We start from the raw sequence: 27,202 nt of genomic DNA, 5'->3' as shown, positions 1-27,202 counted from the left end.
TTGTGCTTCAGGCGGATTCTCATGACAGGGGCAAGGATATCAGGAGTATCAGATATAGCAGAGTGAAGAGTGGAGAGGGCTGTGTCAAGGTGGGAGTCAGCCGAAGGGGAATGGGGGGGGCGAGAAGGTGGCAGCGAAAGCCTCAACTGACACGCGCTTCATGGGTCGGATGACCGAGAAGAAGGGTGGCAGTGATGAGGGTGGCATTGCCTGTGGGGTAGGGAAGGTGAGGTGGGAGTATAAGAGAAAGTGATCACTCCAGGAGAGAGGAGTGGAGAGAGGGACAGAGAGGGGAAGGTCAGAAGAGATCAGAGCATCAAGAGTGTGCCCTGCAGAATGAGTCGGCCCAGACGGGAGAATAGAGAGTGAGAGAGAGTCGCAGAGGTCGCGAAAGAGTCCAGAGGGGGGACAGGAGGCATCCAGGTGGATGTTGAAATCTCCAAGAAAGAAGAGTTGAGTGGTTGAGGACAGGAGTGAGGAGGAGAGGTCCGCCCACTCAGAGAGGAAGGGGGAAATTTGACCAGGTGGCCGATAGATAGTAGGCACGGTAAGGGAATGGCTAGGAGAGAGAGAGAGTCAGCAGACAAGGCATTCAAAAGAGGAGTAAGTCTGCGTAGGAGTGACTGTGGCAGGAATCCACTCAGGGAAGATAAGGGCCACACCCCCCCAGCACGGTTGGGCCTGGGCACGGAGAGGATCTTGTATCCGTCAGGTAGGAGTGTGTCAAAGCTTGTGACAGAGCTGTCAGTGAACCAAGTCTCAGTGAGACCGAGGACGTCAAGGTGCAGTTCCTCCAGAAGGCGACAGATGTCAGAGGAATGTTTGACGGCAGAGCGAGAGTTAAGAGTGGCAATGTGGAGAAGGTTGCCAACCTTGAAGGACTTCCGGAGAGGGGTACAGATCAGAGATACGCCCTGCGGGGGTGAAGGAGCACAAGAGGGGGCAGGGAGGGAGGATGGAGGCAAGGTAGCCGAGGACAGAGGAGGGGGGACAGCAGGAGAGGAAAGGAAGTTGATGAGGCGCGGGAAGCGTCTATCAAAGAGGTGAAGGTTGGCCTGAGGGCCTTGGACCAAGACGGGCCCATTTGCGTAGACATTAATAATGGCCTTAGAGGAGTGGAAGGAGGCCAAGAGGACATCCCAACAGGTGCCACCATTAATGGGAGAAGAGGAGAAAGGAGAGAGCACAGAGACCATATGAAGGGTCCATAGGTCAGGAGAAGGCACGAAGAAGAGGATGTCAGTGAGAGTTTCCTTGGAGGAGGCACTGGTGTAGGTCTCAGCGATAGGGAGGCCTGGGTTAGAGACCAGGATGTCCTTTTTAAACTTTTTCCTACCAGATTTAGTGAGGAGAGCAGGATAGTCAATGGAGAAGCAGTTAGAGAGGATAGGCGAGATAGAGAGTACTAAATCGGTTCCTAATTTCTGACCTGAACAAAGACTTTGGTGCATACCTTTGGTGTTTGCACTCTTCAGTGTAGCCTGCCTGTTATTTCCAGAGGGCGGACTGAGTCTGCCTGCATTGACAACACACCCTCGCTGGGTCTGTTAATCCCTAGCCAAAACTGTGGCTTCGGTTTTGACCCAGAGTGTTCCTCAGGAGAGGAGGGTTAGGGGGCCACCTACTTTGTAGCAAATTAACTTCTAGGCCCCTACTGGAGGGTAAACAGGGTAGCTGTGGCTCATAGCTCAACCTAGGGACTGGTCCGCCTGGATCCTCGTTAATACTGTTGCTTAATTCAGTTTACTAGTAGCAGGGCCACCTTGTCTGTACAAACCCCATCTCCTAGACACTCACTAGGAGTTAACAAGGCTAGTAGAGGGCCCAAGCTCACCCACATATCCAGTTTAATTATGTCCATGTGCTAGTCTTGAGAGCCGTGTATTTATTTAGGACCACGAGAGTGGACCTCTAAAGATTGTGTTTGCTTGGGACTCTATTGTGCGCGAATGCCTGAGCTGCCTGAATCTGAGTAGTTTTCCAAGGACACCTGGGAATTGTACCTGACTCTTTTTGGAAGTGGACCAATAGCCTGGCATCACTGCACCCCTGTCCTGCGACACTGTATCATCCAATCCCTTTCCTAGTTGAGCACCTGTGAGTGCGCATCTGTGAGAGCCTATGAGCGATTGGTAGAGTGCTATATTCACCCTGGTTGACAGACTAGAATAGTAGGGATTAGTTTCAAAAATAGTTTTTTCATAGGTATTGGAACCAGCAACATTTGAGACAAATTGGAGCACAAAGCTTTTTCTGCGATTAGCACGTGCGGGACAGGATATATTGGTAAGCCAGGGTCACTAACAATACCCTCATGTACAATTTATCACGCCAATAATGAAATGATGAAACTTTTAGGGTAAAATTCTTAATCAATTTAGATTTGAAGATATTGGGAAAATGCAAGCGAACAATCGTTAATATGAATGTACATATGTAAATGCCAAAGCACCAGCTTCATTAGGGGTAAGTGATCCCGTATATGCACTTTAAGAGGATCATAGCACAAACCAAGGACGGTTTTAATTTTGACTCCATATTATGTTAATAGATACCAACATACAGAAGAAGTTGCTAAGTCCTCCACTCTTACCATTGGACACATGGTAACCAGGTACGATAGTGAGTGGTGCAACCACTTTGACACGATCATGGTATTAACCAAATTCACCTTTTACAATTGACCTTTTGCACAATTGACCTAATTATAATGGTCCTAATTGACCTTCTGCACAATTGACCTTTATATTATTTTATTTATTGTATACATGTATTGGGGTTAGTTTTAAAATATAAATAATATAGGGAATTGGGTGGGGAGTTGCGGGGGGGTTTCGGATTGGGTGGAGGGTTGCAGGGGGTTTCCCCCCCGCATATATGTCCTAATTGACCTTCTAAATTAGGTCAATTATCCCGAGGTGAATTCTCCCGAGGTCAATTATGAAAAGGTCAATTAGTATACAACCACAATCATATCTTATTTGAACATCTTCTAATTTAAGACAATTACTCTACGCACGGACTGGCGCTGGGATACTATCACATAGTCACATCTAGGACACCCAGGTATATGGTCTGGCTGATCGGTTATGGGGTGCCTTGCGGATATTTAAAGACTATGAAAACCATTTGGTTTTAAGGATACCACATAGACGGAGGCACAAGCTTCAAAAATATGAAATAAACTCAATTGTGTGTGATAGACATTATTTAATTGAATTCTGTTTTTTGTTTGTTCCATTTTTGCCCCATCCTTCTACCACAAATAATTTGGGCTATGTAACATGTTATATTTCCTGTACATTTTTGTTATCTTAATCACTAATGTAAATGATTTTTCTTTGCAACAATGTTATACCATGTGTGTTATGAAATCATTTTCTTTCATGTTGTAACCCACAGAAACAGCCTTGAGGACGACCAAGAATCGAACCATGTGTCGGCTGTGATAGATACCACTATTAAATTGCTTTCAGAAGTCTTAGAATCTTGTTCTTACCATTGATGCACACATGAGTGCAATTAATGTGGAGGGTGGAAGTGCAAGTTGTCAGCAATAGCATATATTCTCTGTAGAATAGTAGGGACTCAGTGGTGCCGACCTCTGCCCCGAAGTGATTTAGCATTTGTCCTGAGAAAATGTTAGTTTGTGTATGACACCTTTTTGCTTATCAGAATGGGAAATTCTGCGATCCAGGGAGTGAGCCTTTACCTCGATTCCCCTGTTGCCCTCATGGCCACAGTGCATGGCCCGGATATTGTCAGATGGATGCCAGTATGGTATAAACAGACCAAGGGCCAGAACCTACTGGTCTGGTCCCTAGAAGGCTCCTTTGATCTGTCTCACCTAGCTGCAGTGCGTTAGTTTCTTAAAAGGGACAAAGGGAACTCAGCAGTTAGGCAGTGGGAGTATTACACATTGTGGTCCCAGCAAAGTGTGCCTGTGGCAAGGAAGAAGTGGTTGAAACAAGTGATCCTAGAGAGAAGGTTAGAACAGCATAATATAGAGAAGATGAGAAATTACCCCAGTTATCGGTGTGACCTCGGCTGTTCCCAGTGTTAACCCCAGTCACCCCTTCTGCCCCAGAGGATGTCCTAGACTTTTATGCACTTCATCCCCCATGCACCTATTCTACTCCCTTCCCATCCCCTGTCCCTTGTGCAGGTGTCTCTACTGTGTCAGCCGCTGTACTGTCTGACCCTGCTGCACCGGCGCCCCCTGTAGTATCCTCCGCCCCCCGAGGACACTGTGCTTGCCAGCCAGGCCATGGCTACCAGGCCTACTGACCAGGTGCCCGCTTCCCCGGCCCCTGTGTTACCCCAAGTGGCAACATCTGAACAGGCGCGAGTCCTTCAGCTGTTAGAGGCACATATGTCAGACCCCCTTCCCTCTTGCGTAGAGACTAGGAGGACCAGAGCCACCATCAAAAAGTATGGGGTGGACTTGCCGTTGAGGAGTACTCCAAGAGGGCAGGGGATCTAAAGTTAACCAAAGATTTCCTGGCTCAACCCCTGTCTTGCCCCAAAGTAAGGGAGGCAAATGTCATTAATTACCTGTTTGACAATGCCAGGGATTCTGACACCAACTCATCCTCCTTTTCAGAAGAGCAGGAGGAGAGGGGATGGTAGCACCAGCCCTGGTCCCCAGGGGAGATACTCAGCCAAAAGGGACAGTGCACTAACGTTAGGAAGAACCCTAGGAATTTGTGGTGCTCCTGAGGGATGTGATAGCCACCTATGCCCCTTCTCTTGCAGACATGCACCAGTTGCCGAGGACACGCCTGTCCTCAAACCAGTTGGCCACCATTATGACCAAGGCTAACATAAAATTGACCTTCAAAATCTGCCTGAGAAGACAGAAGGTGATAGTGACTCCAGCTAATCCTGCCCTGTCCCGGAAGAAGAAATTGCAAAAGCCATAACAGAACTCTACCCTGCAGTCACCGATTTTGAAAGGAATGAATCATGTAAGAAGCATAAAAATGAGGATGTGGCTGAGTATCTTGAGAGGGTAAAACAGGTCTTCCAGCAATACCCCTGAATGGATGACACTGTTAAGATAGCTAGGCCCCTTATCGTCACCCAGTTTGTAGAGGTTCTACCGCCAAAGGCCAGCACAGACATCAAGACGATGTGTGTAGCGTGGAACAACATGTCGTATTCCAGCATCTTGGCCCAAGCCAGGCACTACTGCAGCCAGCATAGGAAGGAGCAGGAGGACACTAAAGAGAAAATCGTGCAGCTGAAGTTTGCCACTCTGCAAGTGCAGGCTGATGCCGCTGATGCTGCCGCTGCTATGCCCGCATCCCGAGACCCGGGTGAGACTGCCCTCCAGATGGTGCATGCACCCTATGGGGGCCAGTATGGGGTTTCTCGAGGGCAGCATGAATTTAGCAGGGGAGGGAGAGGAGGAATCATTCCCCACTCCCAGATGGCCCCTCTGAATGAACGCCCAGTACTCTGGCTATCAGAACCCTCAGTACCTGACTCAGCCTGTCTCCGGCCAGTATCCACCCCCAGCCCAGTACCCATCCCCGTTAGGTCCCTTTGTGTATTAGGACGAGTGCACTTATTGTAAGGAGTGGGGCCATTGGAAGTACAACCGTCCTCAGCGGGTTAAGCATGAGCAGAACCTGGCTGCAGACCTGTCTGCTCAGGGCAATCACAGCTTCATGCACCATACTTGGCTTTCAGCTCCCCGATCAGCCTAGACCCCCAGATCAGAATGCTGGTTCTGGCCCAGTACCCCAGCTGGGACAACCTCCAGGTGGAACCCAGACCAATGCCTCTCATCCCCCAGCCAGTAATCCAGCTGGGTGCCTCTTCTGGTACAGCCTTGTAAACCTGGCCCCAGCAGCCAATTCAGAATCCCTTCCAGTTCCTTCAAGCTTGAAGGGAACTGGACCCATTAAACGTGCCCCTGGGATCCCAACTACTCACCCTCCCATCCCCTTCCCATCCAGTTGCCCCTATGTGGCAAACCAGGTAACAAGCGTGCCAGGATGCTGGTGGACACAAGAGCCACCTTCAGCCCACTGAGGCTCGGGGAGTTCCCAGATGCCCCAGTCTCCCCAATTTAAAAGTACAAGATCTGGTAGTAGAACTGACAACAATGCTACACACAATGAAAGCTACCTGAAGGACACAAGAACTAGAGGAACTTAGGAGGCTAGGGTGCACCCAGGATGAATCAGGTGTCTTGTGCTGCCCGGAAGTGAAATCAGTTGCTCCATCTTTTGCCCAGGAGTGCCTGATTCTCCTGGCACACAACACCACACACGTGGGTATCAATGAAGAATGGGGAGCTCAAGAACAAGCTGGCAAAAGTGTGCACACATACAGGACTAGGTTGGCCAGACGCATTGCCCCTTGCCCTCATGTACATGAGAGGTATGCCCAGCCTATTTGCTGAACTCTCCATTTAAGATCTTGATGACAAGACCAATGCTTCTGTCGGCTGCAGCTCCTCCCTCTGAACACAGGCACTGACTGATGATTCAGTTCCGCCATATTTCAAGCACCTTACTTCTGTCATGAGACAGATCTACCACCAGGTCGGTGAGGCACAACCTATGCCAGGACTGCAAAAAATACATTCAGTGCAGGAGGGAGTCCTAGTGATGCTCAACGACTTTGCCCATGAAAATAGTCTACAGCTCAGGTGGAAGGGACCATTTACCATCCTTATGACCGCAGGCACCGCTCCAAAGGTGCAAGGTGTAAAGCCCTAGGTACAACCCACCCATACCAAAAAGGTGAGACCTCTTCCTGCTCCTGAAGTAGAACCCCCAGTGCAGCCTTCTAAAGATGGGGCCTTGTCCTCCACCTCACCCAGCCTGGAAGGGTCAGGGCTCGACCCAGTGGAGCCCTGTTATAAACTGAGGCCCAGGAATTTGCCCGGACCCTGTGCTACCAAGGACACTGCACCCCAATGCATGGACTCCCAAAAATCTGCCTCAACCCTGCTCTGAAACCCTGCCAACGTGGGAACAGTCTGTCTTCTCTCGCCATGGGAAAGTGACGTGTTCGGAAGACAGCATTCTGCACTGTGAGGTTTTAAACCTTCATATTTTTTAACTTTGATATTTTTGAAGCTGTGATATTTTCGGACTCTGGTCTTTTGAACAGTGATTTTTGTTGGACTTTAATATTTTGACTTTGAATATTTCGTATTTAATATTTTTAATAATTTTGAATTATAATTTGGCATTTTTGAAATTTTTATACTTTTTCATTTTTGAATTTTTGGGTTTGAAGTTTAGTTATTGAATTTTAGCTCTGAACTTTGAAAGTGGATATTTTTGAATTTCAATATTTTTTTTTTAAATGTGTGAATTGTGATATGTGCAATATGATATGTTTGGAGTTCGATCTGTGCTTGGGGTGTGACATTTCTGCTTTGAACGTCTCCCAGTCTCTTAGTGCAACCATCATACAGGTACAGTGTACCAAGCTCACTTTGCTTTAAGTGTATTTCATTTTTACATGTTCTGTTCCAGCTTTCCAGCTTTGCCTTTCATCTCTTGTTATTGCAATATGCCATCGCCCCGTCTTTATATACTAGTTTTGATTTTTTCCAGCTTGCTTTTATGTAAGATTTCTGCTTTCCCCTGGACCTATTGAACTTCTCATCTGATACCCAAAGGGCTTGGAGGTCAGAGGGACTCTTCACTCATCTGCACCTGCTATGCTCCAACTGGGTGTTCTTGGTCCCAGTGGGTCCCCAAAGCCAATCCGTAAGGTCTGACATCAGCCAACTAATGATAACACTTGCTTTGCTCCCGCTGCTCCTTCCTCCTGCATTAACGGACTACCAAGAGAACTCTTCTCCAGATCTGCCATTTGGCAGCCCGCAAACTGAATCAGACCAACTGCTGGGTCTGTGCCCATATGCCTCCCCATCAAGGTGCAGAGTTCCTGCTCCTTGTCGTACCTGCCAGTGTTTCTGATCTATTCCTCTGCCATCCCGGGAAGCCCAGTGCAATCCTGGAAAAAGCAGCTCTAAATGTGCGGTGCAAGGCTACCTTCCCTGTGTGCTTCAAGTGGGAACGTCACGAAGGGGCATAAGATGTGGGCACCACCACCTGATGCCAGTTCATGGTGCTCTGGTCGCACAAGTCCCCCCTGGTTATGAAGCAACTGGCATGATCTAACGTGGACTGCCCTGAAGACCCAGCAAACTGGACATCCTCTCCCTGTGAGAATGTCCCCACTAACCTTTCACCAATACAGCCCTGCCTCCTACCTTGCATTTCCTGCTGGGTATGGAAGCTATCCTAGCCTGAGTAAATGCCGACAGACACCTGGTTGGCACCTGAACACCTCTTCTGGATCTGCGGCAGCAAGGCCTAAAAGCAGCTGCCTGAATTCAAGAGTGGCAGCTGCGCCCTGGGCCACATGGTGTCGACCATCGGGGTCACCAAAGAAACACATCCCGGCAAGATCTGAAATGCCTGTGACCTAGTGAACACCTACACTCTTCTGATGGATGCACAACTGTATGACACCGCATTAATACTCTTATTAGTGTCTTGAGAGTAGGTTGGGCTGTGTATTGGTTGCAGGCAATTCTGGGGGTGGTGGTGAATGAGACTGCCATCTCACTGGAACATTGGCCACCTAGCAGAGGGAATTGAGAAAGCTGGCTCTCCAAAACTGTATGGCCCTTGACATGATATTGGCTTCCCATGGCAGAATATGTCTACTTCTTAGATCAGAGTGTTGTGTATTTGTTCCAGACGCCTCTGATGAAATCTTTGACCACGCCGCTTACATCGGCTCCTTTGGGGCCACCCCCAAAGATACATCCAAGGACTTTCTGGATGGAATAAAAGACTGGTTCTGCTCCTTCTGGGAAAAACTTATTTGATATGTCCCGTAAACTGTTGGGGGCTTGCTGGCACTAACTGTCATCCGCAAAAAAACTCTGGTGCTTCATATCAAAGTGTCGCTAGACCCCTAAGCCCTACTTGACCAAGGCTCATGCCCCCCTCACATCCTGGAATCTGGACTCCCTAAGCCAATAACTTTACAGACTGGCCAGACTGAGGTGTCATGCTGGTCCGCAGCCCAGTTGATGCGGCCCCTTTTCAAGACAAGAGCAGGGCTTTGGAAATGGCAGTCTCCATGTGTGGACCCCTGACAGCCCTGACTTGTGTTTCACATATATGTCACTTGTTTACTGTGGGCCTTCTGTATTTTTCATTTTATCAATGTATTGCGTGACTTTTCATTTTCCCCAATATATTTTCATCTTACACTGTATGCGACTGGTCTGTATTTGCCTGTACATTGTGGGGGTTGTGGAACTCCAGCCATGCTCCTGCCCAGACAAAGGGACTCCATTCACTCTGTAGCCCAGCTAACCCTCCATAAAACTAAACCTGTCCCCTGCCGAGGCAACAGCTGCTACCTTTTACAGCTAGTGTAATCTGCAGCCTGGGGCTGGCCCTTTCATAACTTCCTCCCCTCCCCAGTAACAGCATCTGTTGTCCCTTCCTAGGTTTGCTCACTTGCCCTATGCCCTGTGATTTTCTGCCTCCTTCCTGTCACAGAGCCTCATTGGACCCTGTGAACAGCTTTCTTGATCATGCAGGTGGGTGTGGACTGCACTGGAAGGGGCGAGCCACAGCCTTACAAGCATGTGGAGAGAGGGCCTGGTGCTCTTTTCAGGGCTATCTGCAGTGGTGTGCTGAACGTCTGGATGAGGCAGAGAAGCTAAGGAGGCCCTTTAGCAGGTACCCTTTTTCCCTGTTTGCCATTCACCCTCTCCCCTTTCCCTCCTCTTGTTCCTCTTTCTGCTCCAACCTGCAAAGTTTTCCACCTTCCAGACTCCCAACTATCTCTGCACCTGCTCTTCTCTCCCTCTCTTTCTTTCTCCCTTTCTTGCTCTATTTCTCCCCCTTTTTCCCTCCTTCTCTTCCCCTCTTTCCCCCTCTTTCTCTCTCCTTCTCTTTTTCTCTCCCGTTCTTCTCCTTTCTCTCAGCCCTCACCCTATCTACCAGCCCCTTCTCTACCCTTTCCCACTATCTCCCCACCGGCTATTTTCTCCTCCTTGCTCCCAACTCTCACACCCTCTCTCCTCCTCCCCAGAAGCCTCCCCACATGGATTTTCCCTCTCCAGCACTTCCCTTTTTCCCTTGGCATCCAAGGGAACTCCACAGGCCCCGGGTCCCATGTACATGTATGCGTCTAGCCTGTATGCCTGCCGCTGATGCTCTGCCTTGTGCCCGTAGCAGTGTGCCTAACGTACTCTGCCGGCAATGAGTTTGCTTCTCTGCCAGTAATAATTGGTTTGTGATTTCCGACCTCAAAAAAGACTTTGATGTAGTAATTTGGTGTTCGCATTCTTCAGTGTAGGCTGCTTGTTATTGCCAGAGGTGGGATTCAGTCCACCTGCATACACAACGCATCTTCACTGGGTCTGTTACTCCCTGGGCAAAACTGTGGCTCTGCCTGGCGTCTCCCACAAAGCCTTCCACATTTTGGCCTGCCTCCCAAGTCCACAATATTAAGTATTGATCATGACACAAAAGAGATCATACCAATATGTTTTTGTACTTGATGGCAGGACACATTATGCCTTTCGAACATCTTTTCTATCTAGTATATAACTGTATGGATACTTGTTAAATTCACTTCCCAAATGTTTATTGTTTCATCTGTTACTTTTGGGGATTTTTCAAGTTGATAAGAATTATCCCGTTGGGAACTTTTCAGTCTCAACATAGGCCATTATGAAAACTGCATTCTCTGTGGCTTAATCTGTGTGGCTCTTGCTCTATGCTCTATTACTCGCTATTGTTTGTTTACCTCTTTATTGGCTGGACATTAGTCAATGATAAAACTTCCTTCCTACTTGATGTAAGTCGATGAATCTATTCTACTGTGGCTCAATTTTCTATTAACAAATTTGGCTTCAATTGATTGGCGGTTTTTGCAGTGTGCTGGTTGATGCCATTGAAAAAGCTGCCTTCCCATTGGCTGGGCTTCAATAGCGGAACAGCAAGTGGCTGTGTGGAGGAAGACATGATAGGGCAGAGGTTTTATGGAGGATGGCAGGTTGAGATGGGTGTGACGTTTGGCTTGGGGAGGTGGAATGGAAGCGTGCTGTTATGTCTATGAAGCAGTCTACGTGGAGGTCAGTGGTTTACCCGTTCCCTCGTGTTCCACTGAAAGTGCGCACCCCGAAATCACAAGAGAAATAACATTGCCGTACAACACCAAGACAACAATAGAAATAGGAAAACAAAATAAAAAAGTCCAGAGAGGCTGGGGTCAAGCTCACATGTTCGAGAATCATGCTAACAAGACCATCCCACCCTGCGGCTGGCGGCGAGAGGTCATGTGATCCACTCCTCTCCTGCGATTGGCTGGGCTCCCTACTACCGCCATTAACTCATACCACTGCAAAAAAACATCACAGCAACAGAGAACAAACAGCAACCAGGAGACATTGAGCGCAATACATTGTTATTGTGTCATGGTTACACATATTTCAGTGACATTGTGTTAGTGAGACACGCTTGCCTATCCTAGGGAAGTGGCAGACAGTGGGACAGGGGCTGGGAGGGCAGCAGTGCGGGCTTCCCCACACTGCTCCCTGCCAGGTCCTGTGGATTGGCAGGAGACTAGGGCACCTCTGAGGGCCTGCTCAGTGACCATGCCCCAATCACTCGGGACCTCTGCGGGGGGATGACCTGGAAGGGGAACAGGCACTTCAGCCTCCCCATCCATGCTACCTCAACAGGGTGTAGAGGGGAGCTAGGGTTCAAGGGTTTCTGTTTATTCCATATGTGCCCCACCTCCCCTTAAAATAAAACCTCTATGAGGAAGAGGGGATCTGGGCCTCTGTATCCGTTATACCCATGGCCCAGTCTCTGTACGGGAGGGGTAATGGGAGTATAGGCTCCGTGCCCATTCATTCCTCTGCGTGGTACTTCATAGTCCATGTCCATTCACACAGCATACGGCACATGCTAGCCAGGCACTCTTCAATCCACACATACGGGCTCCGGCTTATAATGCTCCCAGACAATGCTCTCACCCGCCCAAACCAAAATCGGGTGTTTCCACCCGCCTTTGCGACACAAAAGGTTGAGGGCTGTGTCAATAGATGTAGGAAGCTCCTCTGTGGGCAAGAAAGAGGGGCTGTGCCCTCTCCCCCATTTCTTCCTTGGCTTCCCTCTGTAGGGATTATGACTTTTGGGAATAAGGGTGGGGAGGTTAGCCTCCACTCCTTCCTTCCTTCCTTGCTCCCTCCCGGGGAGGTTAGCCTCCACTCCTTCCTTCCTTGCTCCCTCCCGGGGAGGTTAGCCTCCACTCCTTCCTTCCTTGCTCCCTCCCGGGGAGGATCTCTCATTCAATCCTGGCCCTGCTGGTGCCGGCGGCCGTTGCTCCACCGCCTGTCTTAGAAAATAGGAGCGCCGATAGCCCCCACACGCTGGAACTTGGGGGCCTGCTTGAAGAAGCTCCATATTCAGCGCCTGGAGACCACCCCTGGGTGGTAGCGGTGCACAGTATAAATCAACATAGCATAACATGTGAAGGATTTTTGTCCTCATTTTGTTTTTGCAAGACAATATGCGCGCTGGGGGTGATTTTACAAGGAATGCAAATCGCATACACAGGCCCACCAACGTCAGCACTCAGGTGCTGCTGGGTGTCCGAGTGCTATTATGAACTTTTGCAAGGCAGAATCGCCAACACTAGGTGAAATGGCCTTTACGCTTCAGTTTTACAAACTGCTTTGCAAAAAAGTAAAGACGGCCTGCAAATGTCTCGGCAGGTGGCATTTACCAACGATTCCCATGGAATCTGCTTACTCTAGAACACAGACTACCTAGTCTCCAGCTTTAACCTTGCTTCCTCAGCCCGGGCATAGATTCTGAGTGCAGGGAGTGCTGCCAGGCTTATGCAGTCACCTCATTTTCTTAGTCACTAACGAGGGTGGATTTTCTACGCAGGCTGAGACACCGCCCGGTATACATTTGTCTTGACCTGCCCCAATGCTATGGGGAGCTTCCCGAGGCAGGGCATACGCCAATATTGGTGAAAGCGTCCGAACCAGGAACACATTACTCTTAAAAGCCAATCCGCTGTGGAAATACACAAAGAAAACACCATGCAGGTCACCAAGCAACCCCCCCTTTGCACCAATCTGCGTGAAGGTCCTGTCAGATTCGATATCATGGACCATGGGTGGTACCTTTCAAAGGCTGACCGGGCTGGCGCACAGTCGGTTGTAATGGCAGACACTACCTCAACCCTGGGAACGTTCCAGAACCACAAGAATACCCATGAAGGGAGCAGACCCCAGTCTGCTAGAAAGACTAGCTATGTCCCTGTTACCTGAAGACCAGGTCTACAGTCCAGGCATTCACAAAGCACTGTAGTCTGGAATTTCAATACAATTGGTTCAATGGACGTGAACACAAACTACAGCTCCCAGATTGCGTCAAGATAATGATGAAAACTAAAACACTGGGTCCCCCCAGTGACTATCTGTCCACAGAGCAGGCTTCCCTCCAGCATCAGAAACTTCAAGAGCCAAAGCTCCTATGACCAAGACGGGGCACTTAGAGGCGCTGCATTAATTGGTTGAGGCACTACATTAATTGGTTCTTTCACAACCCAACAGATTTTGCCCCACTTAGCTGGACTGAGGTGGTGCGCATTCTGAAGGCGCATGCCAGAATACGTGTTAGGGTGTAAAATGGTGGTTCATCAGGAGGGGGCGTGCAGAAGTGACCTGGTGTGCTATATTCCGGAATTGGCACGCGGTAGAGCAAGAGGATGGCCCCTCACAAGTGATTGTGGCTGGCAAAACCACTGCGAGGTTCCACATTCAGTAAGTAGAGGCCATTCTGAGAGTGCGTGCCAGAGCGAGCTAAAGAAGTATGCTAAGCAACTTAACAAGCATGCCACATTGAACTAACCATGCATTTTGATGGAGCGGGGGTCTACAACCTGTGGCTATTCAGTTTGCACTACAACTCCCATGATACCCCACCACTCACAATGCAGGATAGCCCTGATGGGAGTTTTAATACAAAACATCTGGAGAGCCAAAGGTATCAGACCCATGTAGATGGAGGGTGCTGTAGAGACTATGCATTTCACAGTAAGGGGGAGATCCAGGATAAGCTGGCAGTCGGACGTTAGAGCAGGAAACAGTAAGGCCCGTGGCTACAGTGCTTGCCAGAACAGTAAATGGTTCTTTAGCAAAGTGTCCTTTGACCACGATGGCGCCAATGAGAGCATGAAGGTATTCCTCCGTGAAGCAGTGCCTCAGTGAATGCTGGGGGGAGACCATCGGGTAAATTAACGGAAGCGAGCTTGCACTCAATCGCAATGGTGCAATCTAGCTCAATTTAAAATTCATCTTGTGGAATGAGCGGGCCAATCTGGTAGCATTTATCATGGCATACCTCACAACCTGTTGGGTCTGCAAGGAGGCAGGGAAGGGGGGGGGGGGTAAAAGCATGTGACAAAATGACTAGTACTCTTCAGGAATACAGTGCTGTTTAGTGACTAAACCATTGACTCAGCCCCACACTACTACTGAACCAACAGTGATCCCAATCATAAAGGTGAAACAGGCACTTCCCAAAAGGTATAACTCTGTCGCCTCTTTTGGTGTCGCAGGCCGAGGACAGACTCTATCTTCAGGATGGGTGTGAGCTGATAACGGTAGCAACCCAAACAATGTTACTACACTGCTTCCAAAATAATAGAATCTCCAATAAAGGTTCTATAAAAATATAGGTACTTTAATAAAACAAAAAAATGCAAATAAACTAGATAAAAACACTAAAAACCCATCAAAGAGAAGGCAGAACTTTGTGTGGAAGGGCACTCTGGGTTGACATGCAGGGGTGTTGCAAGGATTTCTGTAACTACTAATGTCCAAGGATATGCGGTTGTAGAACAAGGTAGAGAAAGGAACATAAAAGTCACTATGGGCCCAAAAAGTAGGCATGGGACTTCTCACAGTACCGTTCACCCCTTAAGGGCCGCAGTGGGCAGAGCCTACTGACTGGTCCGGGTTGTTAGGGGTTATGTCTAGCATCTGGTGCTTGACAGCGGCGAGTCGGCCTTCTAGGCACTTTTGGTGCAGTCAAGCTGGCGTTGAAACTTTGGAGTCTATGCTATCTCACTGGAGATCAGAGTTGAGTCAGTTAGGTGTGTTCTCCCGATGGTTCGAATCAGTATTTTAGACATTGAGAAGATGGCTTTTGATCGGGGCAGCAGTCGAGACTGTGGCGAGACGATGGCTCTGTTAGGTTGAGTTGGCATCGAGACCGGTAACTTCAATGGCATCCAGCAGTCAAGTCGCACTTGAGTCAGTTGCTCTCATGAGGTCAAGCCTGTGTTCCAGATGATCGAGGCGATCTGTGGCTATTGGACGAGCCAGCGTTTGGATTCAGAATGGCTCGAAGTGCACCAAGCGGGTTGATATTTGCATATAGTGTCAAAAGCAGCACTGTGGGTCCTGTGGCAGCTCGAATGAAATCTAGAGCAGTCAATCTGGTCCAAAGTGGTCGTAAATTGCAGAAAAAAAGATTTAAGCTCCTTCTGGGGTACTAGGTTGCTGGAAGGTGGACATTCTGCGATAAAGCACATTCTTGTTTTTGTGGGGTGAGAGACCCTTGAAGTCTAGCGAGGGCATGGGGCTTGCCTTGAGAGTGAACTGACTCCAGGACAGGTGACACCCAAAGTGAGTAGGGGTTCGTTTATGATGGTGTTTGCCATATCCAGACCCCCATTGCGAGGGATCAAAGCAGCGTGTGTTGGCCATCCCAATGCAGGATCAGGCTATACTAGGGTGAGCCAACAATCCATTGATAGCATGCTAGGGCCAGGAGCGAGCTGCGGAGTCCTTTGTGATGTAGCAGGCGTGCGAGCAGGGGTCCTCCGAGTTTGTGGGAGCTGGCTGTTGCTCTATCAGAAGCGAGCATTCCAAGGTGAGCTGGCAACCCACCCAACGCATAGGGAAGTGAGACTTGGCGGGTCAGGTGATCTGGCAGTGGGCCGGAGAGCGTAACCGCAAGATCGCGATGACGCACCATTGCGAGTGAGCGGCTCGACGACCCCATATGAGGAGGTACTGTAATGTGAGGGGGTGAGTGCCGCGCATAACATCACGTGTTATGCCTGTCAGCATGAGGGAGCATGCAGAGAAGGCTTGCAGCCACGGGGGGTTGCCGGAGGGAGACGAAGACCGAGCAAGCGGGAACGTGCATAGCATGATGAGAGAGTCCCCTTTGATCCTTACTTACCCCTTCTAAAAAACCCACCTTCGTGTGATGGTTTTCTAGTCCCTCTCCATCCCTCATCCCAACCCCCGCCCCCACTAGCAGCTGTCAGCGTCGGAGAAGTGGGCGAACATCAGCGCTCACAGTTTCCATAGAAACGTAAGACGTCAGAATTTGGCGCATTTTAATTTAGCGGATCGGCTGACGCGGTGGGTAACGAGGCTGCCGTCACCAACGCCGTGCCCTCCTCAGCCGCTGCATTGCAGTATCCGAGCCAGCCAAGTCTGCAGAGAGCGGGCACTGGCAGAGCGCCCATTGCGATTCTTGCACTGCAGTATATGACACGGTCCGACGATGGCATGCCAGAGAGTCGCGACGTTTTCGTTACGAGGACTGCACGCCCTCTGTGACATCACAACCAGCAGCATTTCCCCTCCTGGCATCACACACCGCCGATGGACTAATCGCATTCGTCGTCTATGACACGGTCATCAACCAAGAGATTGGAGGGTCCGTTTGGGAATCAGAGCATTCCGTGTCTGTGGCATCAGAACAGTGGTTGGAATAACAGCATTCCTTGTCTGGGAATAACACAATTCCGTGCCTGTGTGCGACATCAGACCAGTGTTTGAAATAAAAGCACCCCGTGCCTGGGATAAGAGCATCCCGGCTTTGGGAATAAGAGCATTCCTCGTTTTACACCAGAACTATTAATAGCAGTCTTGCCTGACCATGACATCACAAACAGCCAATGGAATGAGCGCATTCGCTGTAAACAGTGGAATAGCAGCATTCCCAGCCTATGACATCACAAATAACGAATGGAATGAGAGCATGGGCCTTAAACAGTGGAATAGCAGCATTCCCAGCCTATGACATCACAAATAACGAATGGAATGAGAGCATGGGCCTTAAACAGTGGAATAGCAGCATTCCCTGCTCTGACATCACAAACAGCCAATGGAAGAGCGCATTCGCTGTAAACAGTGGAATAGCAGCATTCCCAGCCTATGACATCACAAATAACGAATGGAATGAGAGCATGGGCCTTAAACAGTGGAATAGCAGCATTCCCTGCTCATGACATCACAAACAGCCAATGGAAGAGTGCATTCGCTGTAAACAGTGGAATAGCAGCATTCCCTGCTCATGACATCACAAATAACGAATGGAATGAGAGCATGGGCCTTAAACAGTGGAATAGCAGCATTCCCTGCCTATGACATCACAAATAACGAATGGAATGAGAGCATGGGCCTTAAACAGTGGAATAGCAGCATTCCCAGCCTATGACATCACAAATAACGAATGGAATGAGAGCATGGGCCTTAAACAGTGGAATAGCAGCATTCCCTGCTCATGACATCACAAGCAGCCAATGGAAGAGCGCATTTGCTGTAAATAGTGGAAGAGCAGCATTCCCTGCCTACAGGTCACTTAGTGGAATGGCAGCATGATCACCAGGACATGACCAAAAAGGAATGGGGTTGCAGCGCTGCTCGCCTAGCACAGCACAGCACAGTGGCAGAATTCCTAGTCCACGAAATCAAAAGTCATTACGATAATACCATTCCTAATCATTGTTAATCTGGTAAAGCAGTCGCCCAGTAGAGTGATTGCTCTACCAGATTAACAATGATTATAAATTAAACGAGCTAAAGCCCAGTTTTGAAAAAGGCCGAAGTAAGGCCGAAACACGCGTCACATATGGACATTGTGTTAATGGACATTTAGGATTGTTAAATAAATGGCTACATGTTCCTGAGATTCAAACCATAATGCATTCATTCACTGACTCTTATAATTTTTTTTGGCGCACTTTTGGGATACATTATCACGAACCTAGTTTTAAAGTAAGAATGCTTTTACAATGCCTCCTCAGTTCATCCAATCAGAAGGGAGCAGGTGGAGGGGTGTGCAGTCTACTATAAATTAAGCAACACAGAAGACCCCTCAAAAAGATCCAAGTGCGTTGGTTTAGGATTTTTGTCAACTTTTAATATTGGCTAGCCCGGACTGTAAACGCTTATAAGGCTGGATATCACGTATTCCATCTAGAGCAAATCGGAGGAAGAGCGACTATGTTGTGCACAATTCTTCTGGGCTTGCTTGCTAGCGCTCCCAGAGAACAGCCAGGGTCTTCGATTGCGTGGAGGGCGTGTGTGATCTTCCGGTGAGCATCCATGCAGGAACCGGTACCAACACCACTCCCGCTGCCTGCTGTGAATCCCTTCCAAGCTCCCAACTTGGCAGAAGGTTATCACATCAGATCTGGAGAGCATTACATCAAATTTCTAGAAATTTGCGCTGAAGGAAAAGGGGAGCGTGGCCCAACTTGGGGTCGACTCTTGGCTTCTTTTAGAGCTTGAAATCCGTCCACTCGCAGCTACATGAGGACAATCTATATAGGCCACATACCCAGGGAATGAGCTGGAGGTCTGAGATCCACCTCGCTCAAGAGCTGACAAGAGTCCTTTCACCGGCCCTGGTCAACAGAATGGACACCCTCTCATTCCATGACATCACAAGCTACTGCCTCAAATTGCAGCCAACCCCCTTTTTCTAACATCATAGACCATTGTGAAATATCATACGCCATCTATGGCATCACAGTCAGCAGAATGGCAGCATTCCCAGACTCCGAATTAGTGGAACAGCTACACTCCTTCACAAACAGTTAGCAGTACAGCAAGCAGCATTTCCTGGCAATGCCATCACAGACAGCGAGTAGTACAACAGGCAGCATTTACTGTTGATGACATCACAGACAGCGAGTAGCACAGCAGGCAGCATTTCCTGTCGGACACCACTGACAGCAAGTGGAACAGCAAGCAGCCTGTCAATGCCATCAAAGGCAGCAGTGGAACAGCAAGCAGCACTCCCTGTCAATACCATCACAGACAGTGAGTGGTACAAAAGGTAGCATTCCCTGTCAATGACATCACAGGGAGTGAGTGGAACAAACAGCAGCATTCGCTGTCGATGACACCACCGACAGTGAGTGGAAGAGCAAGCAGCATTCCCTGTCGATGACACAACCGACAGTGAGTGGAAGAGCAAGCAGCATTCCTTGTTGGTGACACCACAGAAGTGAGTGGAACAGCAAGCAGCATTCCCTGTCGATGACACCACCGACAGTGAGTGGAACAGCAAGAAGCAGTCCCCGCCGATGCCATCACAGCAATGAGTGCAACAGCAAGCAGCATCCCCTGGCGAGGACACCACTGACAGCAAGTGGTACAGCTAGCAGCATTTCCTTTCTATGACATCACATGATAAAGTGAGTGGAACAGCAAGTAGCATTCCCTGTCGGTGACAGCAAGTGGCTAATAGGTCAGAGGAATATAGACGGATCCACTGACATGGTCATGAGACATCTGGAATACGATTGCTAGATGGAAAGCAGCCAGCGGGCTCTTTAGCCATCACAGAGACTGGCAATGGGCGACCGTGCCTTGAGTTGGCGCCTTTATCCGGCGCCATGCTACATAGGAACACAGTGATCAGGGAGTCAGATGCTGTCCTTTGATGGCTGTCACTTTGTGGTATGATCGGTTGTGTTCACAGACTTGTTTTCACGGGTCGAGGATGTTCGAGTTAGTAGAGTGACACAATGACCCTGCACTCTTCGTGGTTGACACCTAGAATGCAGCACTCAAATGCGCCCTCTACAGGCAGGGCAGAGAGGCATAGTTAGCCGTGCCCTGTGCAAAGCATTCCAAGACTTCCACTCACCGACAGGCACCCCAGGACTGTTTTTATAGACGTGTGCCTCTGCCCCACACCCCAACACTGACTTTTAAGCTCTGCTCTTCTAACTCCATGGCCCTGCACCTCTTCTTGACGCTCCAGGGCGGCTTAATAGCGAGGGCGTCTGTGCAAAGATTGGCATTATGGTCTAGACCTTCTAGCCAGTCCCACAAGGATGGCTCTAGAGTTGTGCTACTCTCCGAGATTAAGTCTACGGAGGTGTTACTCTGCCCAGTGCTTTAGTATGGCTTTAGAGACGTGTCTTTCTGCCAGACAGCCCAACCCTAGCTTTAGTGCTCAGGCAGGTAGCTTAAGGGAAATGTGAGGTCAGGGATAAAACTCGGGGGCTGCACGCGAACCCCAGATCATGTCTAACTCGCCACTCTGTGGGCACCGTTTAAGGTACCCACCTGCCTGCTCTGGAGCTGCTTGTTTAAAGCCGCACTGCCACCTCAGTGGTGCACAGCAGTGATAAGAGAATTATTGTATGCCACCCCCAACCCGCTATGTGGGGCTAGAGGGTCTCTGAACATGTCCATTAAGGCTTGGAGCTGCCTCGCCCATTGAAGGCACCATTCACGCGGTCTCGCGCTCCACACACAGCTTGCAACAGGCAGAGGGAGCCGGGGACGGGAGGAATGCGGGAACCCCTGCATAGGCCTCATTCTGTGCACTGGAAAGCAAGTCCAGAGGCACAGGGGCCACGGGAAAGCTGGAGCCCAAGCGTCCCTACTCTAGCCTAAGACTGGCTTGGGCCTCCATTAAAACATCCACCCCGCCTAGCCCCCTCCCATTTACAAGGTCTACCAGTGACTCTTGAGCAGTTTGATGGTGTGAGTACTGACTATACCCCAACACAGAACCCACCCCATCCCCCAACTTGAGCAGAAAAGATAACGTCATGGCGTACTTACTCCCAAAACTCGGTGATGGGCGACACCTTGTCAGAGAGCTCATCGCAGGTTAGGTTGCCGAAAGTAGAGTTGGCCGTGCTGTTGGCGCAGTCCTCATGCCGGAAGATCTCCACGCACTCGTCCGTGTTCCAGGGGTTGCTGCACGTGGACCAGGGCAGCGTGGCACTGAAGGACTTGACCAGGTAGTAGACAGCCCAAGCCAGGATCATGATGTAGTAAGTGTTGCAGAAAAAGACGATCACCACGGAAGCGAAGCCGATGCCTGTGGGACCAAAAGCAACATGGTAAGCACACTCACAGAAGTCAGCTGCTCCACGTGTCTGCTTCCACGATGAAGGCCCACTCACAGCTACTCCCCGCTCCACGTGACAGTGTAATCCCCACTCTCTAGGCGCATCTACTCTCCCTTCATGGGACTTCATTACGCACTCCTCTTCCCAGTTCCCTCTGAGGACCTCACTCAGAGCAGGCCTTGGGAGGCTGGATTCAAGGCACTCCTGCTCCCAGCAGGGGTGGGGGGCTGTACAGCCTCTGCCGGAAGGCTACACATGTGAGACCTGGGTAGAGGAATCCGGTTACCCGCCAGGCTTTGTGCCCTTGTGTTACCTTTCTCCTTGTCCCTAAAGACAGTCTGGCACAGGGTGTTTTTGGGTCACGCAGATTCCAGTGTCCTGGGAAGAGCCCACCTGAGCGCCTTTTACCATCCCACCCTCCATGCATGATTGGTGTATGGGGGAGGAGAAGGGCTGGTGGCAGGTGGTGGAGGTCCATGAGGACACTGATTTGCCCCTTCGGAGTGGGGGGCGGTGCTGCTTGCCGGGATAGGCCGGTGGTATAGGTTCGCTGCCTCTCACTGGGGATGTCGGGCCAGTAGGGGTCATGAGGGCCGGATCAGGAGGCAGTCGGTATAAGTACTGGGCATGGTGCCTCCTGATACTAACCCCAAAAGGGCATGGCGGGGAGGCCATGGCTGTGGCCCACCATCAGGCAACGCCCATCGGGCGGAATAGACCACATGTCATTGAATGGAAATGATGCAAGGTTGATATGATCATACTGTTTCCGTTACATTCTGTTTTTCAGGTCACATTTGATGGTTGTGCTTAATGTGAATAAATGTGGCCAAGGTTTTCTCCAAGTTAGTTTCATGTGTTATTCGCCTTTACGCTGCGCCCCCTGCTCATCCCACCTAACTGGTCACGCGTTCATCACTCTCCCTCAAAACTATTTAACACTCTCCCTCGAAACTATTTGACTGAATGGGTCATATTCAGTAAACACCTCACACATTGAATCACCTTGACCCACACAGAGGCAAGGCGCAGTCTACCCCATTTAGGCACAAAATGAATGCACTCTTATTACTGTTTAATCTATGTAGCAATGTATGCTATATTAACAGCCTATACTATTCAATGTCATCATTGATTCTGTATTGCAAGGCCGATCCAAGGTCGTACAAGGGCATACCAAGACAAAGCACTCAAGGCCATGCTAATGGCATTTAGGTGGTCTACAAATGCTATACACCAATAACATACAATAATAGAAAATGGTACCACATGGAAGGCTGGGTGATGAGACTTGAGTGACGCGGGGGACGGGGTTGGGAGCTGCCACCCACTCCGTGATGCAAGCACCACAGGCTGGTATAGAGGGGATCCCACAAGCTCCCCAGTCCGTTACGGGTCTTGTGCATGCTCCCGTCCAACAACCGTAATGAACCATGGTTGCCAAGATCTCTTCCGACTAGGAAGGGGACCAGCCAGTAGACTCACTTTAAGGGAGGCGAATCGATAATGGGTCAGGGCACTAGGACACGGGAAGTAGGTGAGCACAGGCCATAGTCAGGCCACAGTTCCCTGGGAAATGTCACATTCGGGCAGGGGACCCCCTTTTGGCAGTGAGGGAGCTCAACCTTTCGCACTCACTCTGTAGGCTCCTATAGCCCATTGCCTGCTGGTGTGAAAGGGCTATAGAAAGATCAGAGAAGACTCGGTGATTCCCCTGGCAAGCAACACACTTTAGGATATCATTAAGGACTTGCCATTAATAGAGGAAAGGGCACTTCTGGAAGAGGAAATTGAATACTCCGGTACGGAATGGTGGCTGATGCTCGGATGTTTGTGGAGCCCAAAGCACAGATAGGGAGGAGTGCTTGTAGCAAAGCCACAGGACCAGGACTTTGATGCACACACACAAGCGGACCCATGCTCTCAGCACTTGCTCAGTCCTGCAAAAAGGAGATAACCCTTTGTGGGCCAGCTCCTGCGTGAATAGGAGAATTCATCACTAACCCACTGCAAGAGTAGGGCAGGACATGATGCTTCCAGCGGGAAGCGACTGCATCAGTACAGAGTACAAAACCAAGATACCGGCCCACATCCATATAACCATGACGAGCCTAGAGGAGCCGTGTTCAACTGGTAGCAAATGCATTTGTTTATAACCCCCCAAAACCCCACAGGCATCAGGTGACAGGCATGCAGTTTCACTGCATGTGAGACAATCACCACACATGCACACACCGGACCTATCAAGTAGTTAGGTGCTAGACAGGACATCTCACAACTGTACAGACAGTTTAGTGTAGGAAATAGGAGTTACGGGCAAGAGCTGAAAAGGAAAGGGGCAGAGAGAGATGAGATGACGAGGGGCGTTAAGGAGAGGGAGGGAAGGAGATGAAAAGGTAGGAGAAAGAGAGTAGAACTGACGAACAGGAGGAAAGAGATTAGAGGAGAGTCAGTGCTTAAAGAGAGGCAGCAAGAGAGGAGATGGTCTGGGCTCAACCCAATCTTCTGGGGAGTCTCCTTGGTTGGTGGAGGTGGAGCGCTCGGGGAGGTCCCTGGCAGTCTAGAAAGGGGTTAAGCCAGACATCCCCAAGGCCCAAAATGCCCGTGAAAGACCTTCAAAACTCGTACACCTGACCCAAGTTCACGTTCAAGGTTCCAGTGGTGCTGCCGTCGGCTTTGCTGGAGTTAGCCAGAAGAAGTACAAGATCCTCAAAGTCTATGAAAGCCATGCAAGCTGCCACATCAAGTCAAGAAAGATGAACATGGCATTTAAAACCCCAAAGGCAGATAGGGAAGGACTGAAGACGACAAACCCACAGAGAAGCTGGACTAGTAGGTTTTGGTCAAACCCCACCAGTTGGCCTCACGAAAACCTAATCTCTCATGTTCCGTTGAGTTTAATAAACAAGCCTTTAACCATGGATCTTGCGTTCGAGGTGTCTCTTGATGTTCCAGCCATGACAGCTGCAAAACAAGAAACTGCAAAGAAGGAAAGATGGAGAAAATGAGGTAAAAGAAGGAACACAGGAAGGAGCGAGCGGGAGAAACGAACTGAAGTCAAAAGTAAAATAAAGGAGAGTCTAACTAGAATGGAGGATCTGGCCCTGCAGGACGGGAGGATGAGGGTAGAGACAAGGGAAGCAATTGGGGGTGCAGGAGTGCTTAATCCCAGGCACTGAGGCACAATCCAACCTCCATGGATGGCTTAGCACTTGGAAGTTGTTTGAAGTGCTTGGAAGAACTTCAGAAGTTACATTGTTGTCACCCTGTACTGCTCTCCTTGCACTGGAGATCATGAAAATGGCAGCAGTGCGTGCGCGGTATAAATCAATTTAACTTAACATAACACTGCCCGAGCAACCCCAAGGTGATACAGCACAGGCTCCTGGACTGGCAGCGCTGCAGGTGAACCAGTCACGTGGTACCTCTCAAAGTCATCACACAGATTCAATTATCGCATAATGCCTCGGGCTGGACTAGTGCAGTCTTGTCCGACATGAGCCAGAATAATTTCCACCTCCATTGGACATGCTTCATGGAGTGCGTCCATGTTTAAGTGGCCTATAATGGCCGCCTGTTCGTTCCCCTGGTGCCCCCTCGCCTTTTACACGCACTGCTTGCTCCAGGCTTCTGAGGTGCTCCAATTACTGCCCTCATGCCGTATTCCTGAACGCTTTCCTATTTCTGGAGGGGTGAGGGTGGGTTTGAAGGCGGGGGAGGGGAGGGTTGGGTCGTGACAATAGAGTGCGGTGTGCTAGAGTGGCGAAATCAAACAGAAGGAAATCAGCGGAGGAAACACAAATTAAAAACGGAGACTGGAATGGAGCCGAACATTGTGATCGTTTATCACATGGACCCCCTACACTGGCAGGCTCTACCCTGCTTCCCTACCAGAAGTCACATCTCCCCTCATGTAATGTCTAGTCTCTGCCCACCTGTCTCAGCTGATGTCTCCCTTCCCACCGAATCCCTCATCAAAGCCTGGGGGAACTCACCCTGGCGCCGTATCTATCCAACCTCTCAACTCCTGTTTCCTCTAACTTTTCTCCCCTCTTCTATAAACCCCCTCGCCCCCAGCCCCCATCTCCCCCTGTCGCTTACCTGGAGCAGCCTCGCAGTTGTGCAAATTGTACATAGTTACAGCAGAGTCATGTGCAGAGGAAGATGTTTATGAAAACAATACATTCAGACATCAAGTTTAAAATGTCAAAATCACATAATCCCGCCTATGCTTAATCCCGTCACCAGTGTCCTTCACTCCTGCCCTCTAACATCTTCCCAGCCATCAAACCTGATCCCTAAAATCCCCTTTTCCTTACTTCTACTAGCTTTTGTTAGCCATCTACCGACACCCAACATGGACCCTCCCATCAGAACCACCTTACTCTAACCCCTTTAACCCTTTCCCTTCTATCTCATTTAATTCCTACCATTTTATCTCGCCTCTTCCCTACAATCTTTTAGGACTTCCCCTCTCCTATGTTCTATCCCTCCTATCCTATCTACACCACTCCCATTCCATCATCTTCGCTACTATCCTATCCAACCTCTCCCCGTCACATCTTCCCTTATACCAGAAGAAACCCATCCTAACTTTAGAAAGAATAGTCAATAACTATTACTCAATGTAACCCCCCATTATCCCTGTCTGCTTTTGAAGTGTCCCAACCTTCACCCAGCCTTTATCCTCCATTGCAGAAATGTAATATCAACCTTCGAGGTAGTGTGTTCATTCGTGCCACCCAAAGACTGCCACCGACCTGCCACTTGGTCAGCCCAGAAACAGTATTTCAGAGTTCCCCTAGCAGCTCAAACCGAACTCCCATGGCAGATTGTGTAATCTATTATTACTCTACAATACAGTATTAGAATGAAGCCCCCAGTATTAATGAAGGCAGGAACAATGGAGACAGTCCGTGCTCAACAGGGCAGGCAAACCAGCAGACAGGCTGCATGATTCTAACAGGACTCTGTGGGAGGGGCCGGGGGGACCCACACAAGGTTCTCCTGTCCACTCTCTCAGCCATATTGGTCTTTGTCCTGGTCAGCGTTAACAGAAAGAGGAATTTTAGCCACATGTCCATTACAGGGTGTGAGGGGGAACATGCTGTAAAATGAACATTTACAGCATGCCAGTTTCTGTCTAAAGTCAAGATTCCTGTCGTCCTCTCTCACCAGAAGTTGAACTTCCTCAGACCATTCATTAATGGTTTAAGGAATTTAAAAATGGCTTCATACCTCAACAATAGACACCTTAAGTTGCTCACAGTGCCCGTACCCACTAGAAAGTAAACTCTTTCAACAACACTGCGCCTCTGGTGTCTGTTCCCAGACCCAACAGCTTGGGCTGAACCTCCTGGTCTGCTCTTCAATCTGTGCTCCTACCTCGATTGCCCACCTTTCTGCCCAAATCCACAGCCATAGGGGAACCAGAGGAACCGTCTAGACTGAATGTTGATCCCCGAACGCCTCCATCAGGAAGTCTTCCCGTCGTGGAGAAGTAAAGTCCACCAACTGGAGTGGAACCCTGAGATTAACTGCCCCGACCGGGCCTGCCTCTTGCATCCAGCTGGGGCAGATGGAAGCGTATCATTGGGGTTGTGGTCATCTAAGAGGTCAGACTCTGAAGAGCGCCTTGAATCACCAGTGTTATGGAAGCACTGGGTTGGCTCTTAATTGCTGCTTCTCTTTGCTGGTGCTATACCAGAAGTTTCAAATGTTCACAACGTCCAATAGCCCATCCCGCGAGGAGTCATGGCACAGCTAGAGGAAGCATAAACCCCTTTGCCATTTTAGGTGCTCCTTGCACTACCACATCAAAGTGTGGGGATTCTTATGCTGTGCACAATTGTAACCTAAACTCATTACCTTCAGTAAGTTCCCAAATAATGACTCCTTGGTCGCAGTCTGAAGCATGGAGCTCGCAGGTTAAGTTGACCTTCACCAACTAGCGTTACCCATAGGTTCTGTAGGGGGAACGTGGTTCGGG

General features: G+C 49.5%; 1 protein-coding gene across 1 annotated transcript in view; it reads right to left on the bottom strand.

Moving 5' to 3' along the window:
* SLC6A8 (solute carrier family 6 member 8) overlaps positions 1 to 27,202 on the bottom strand; it is a 238,100-nt gene that overhangs the window by 121,281 nt on the left and 89,617 nt on the right. Inside the window, exon 3 of the mRNA XM_069645372.1 lies at positions 20,921 to 21,182. Within this exon, the coding sequence (XP_069501473.1) occupies positions 20,921 to 21,182 (262 nt within the window). The remainder of the gene's footprint in view (positions 1 to 20,920; positions 21,183 to 27,202) is intronic.

This window comes from Ambystoma mexicanum, chromosome 2p (assembly GCF_040938575.1).
Source record: "Ambystoma mexicanum isolate Mex_15411 chromosome 2p, UKY_AmexF1_1, whole genome shotgun sequence".
NCBI classification, from domain to species: domain Eukaryota; kingdom Metazoa; phylum Chordata; class Amphibia; order Caudata; family Ambystomatidae; genus Ambystoma; species Ambystoma mexicanum.
This window is presented reverse-complemented; position numbering and strand designations above follow the sequence as displayed.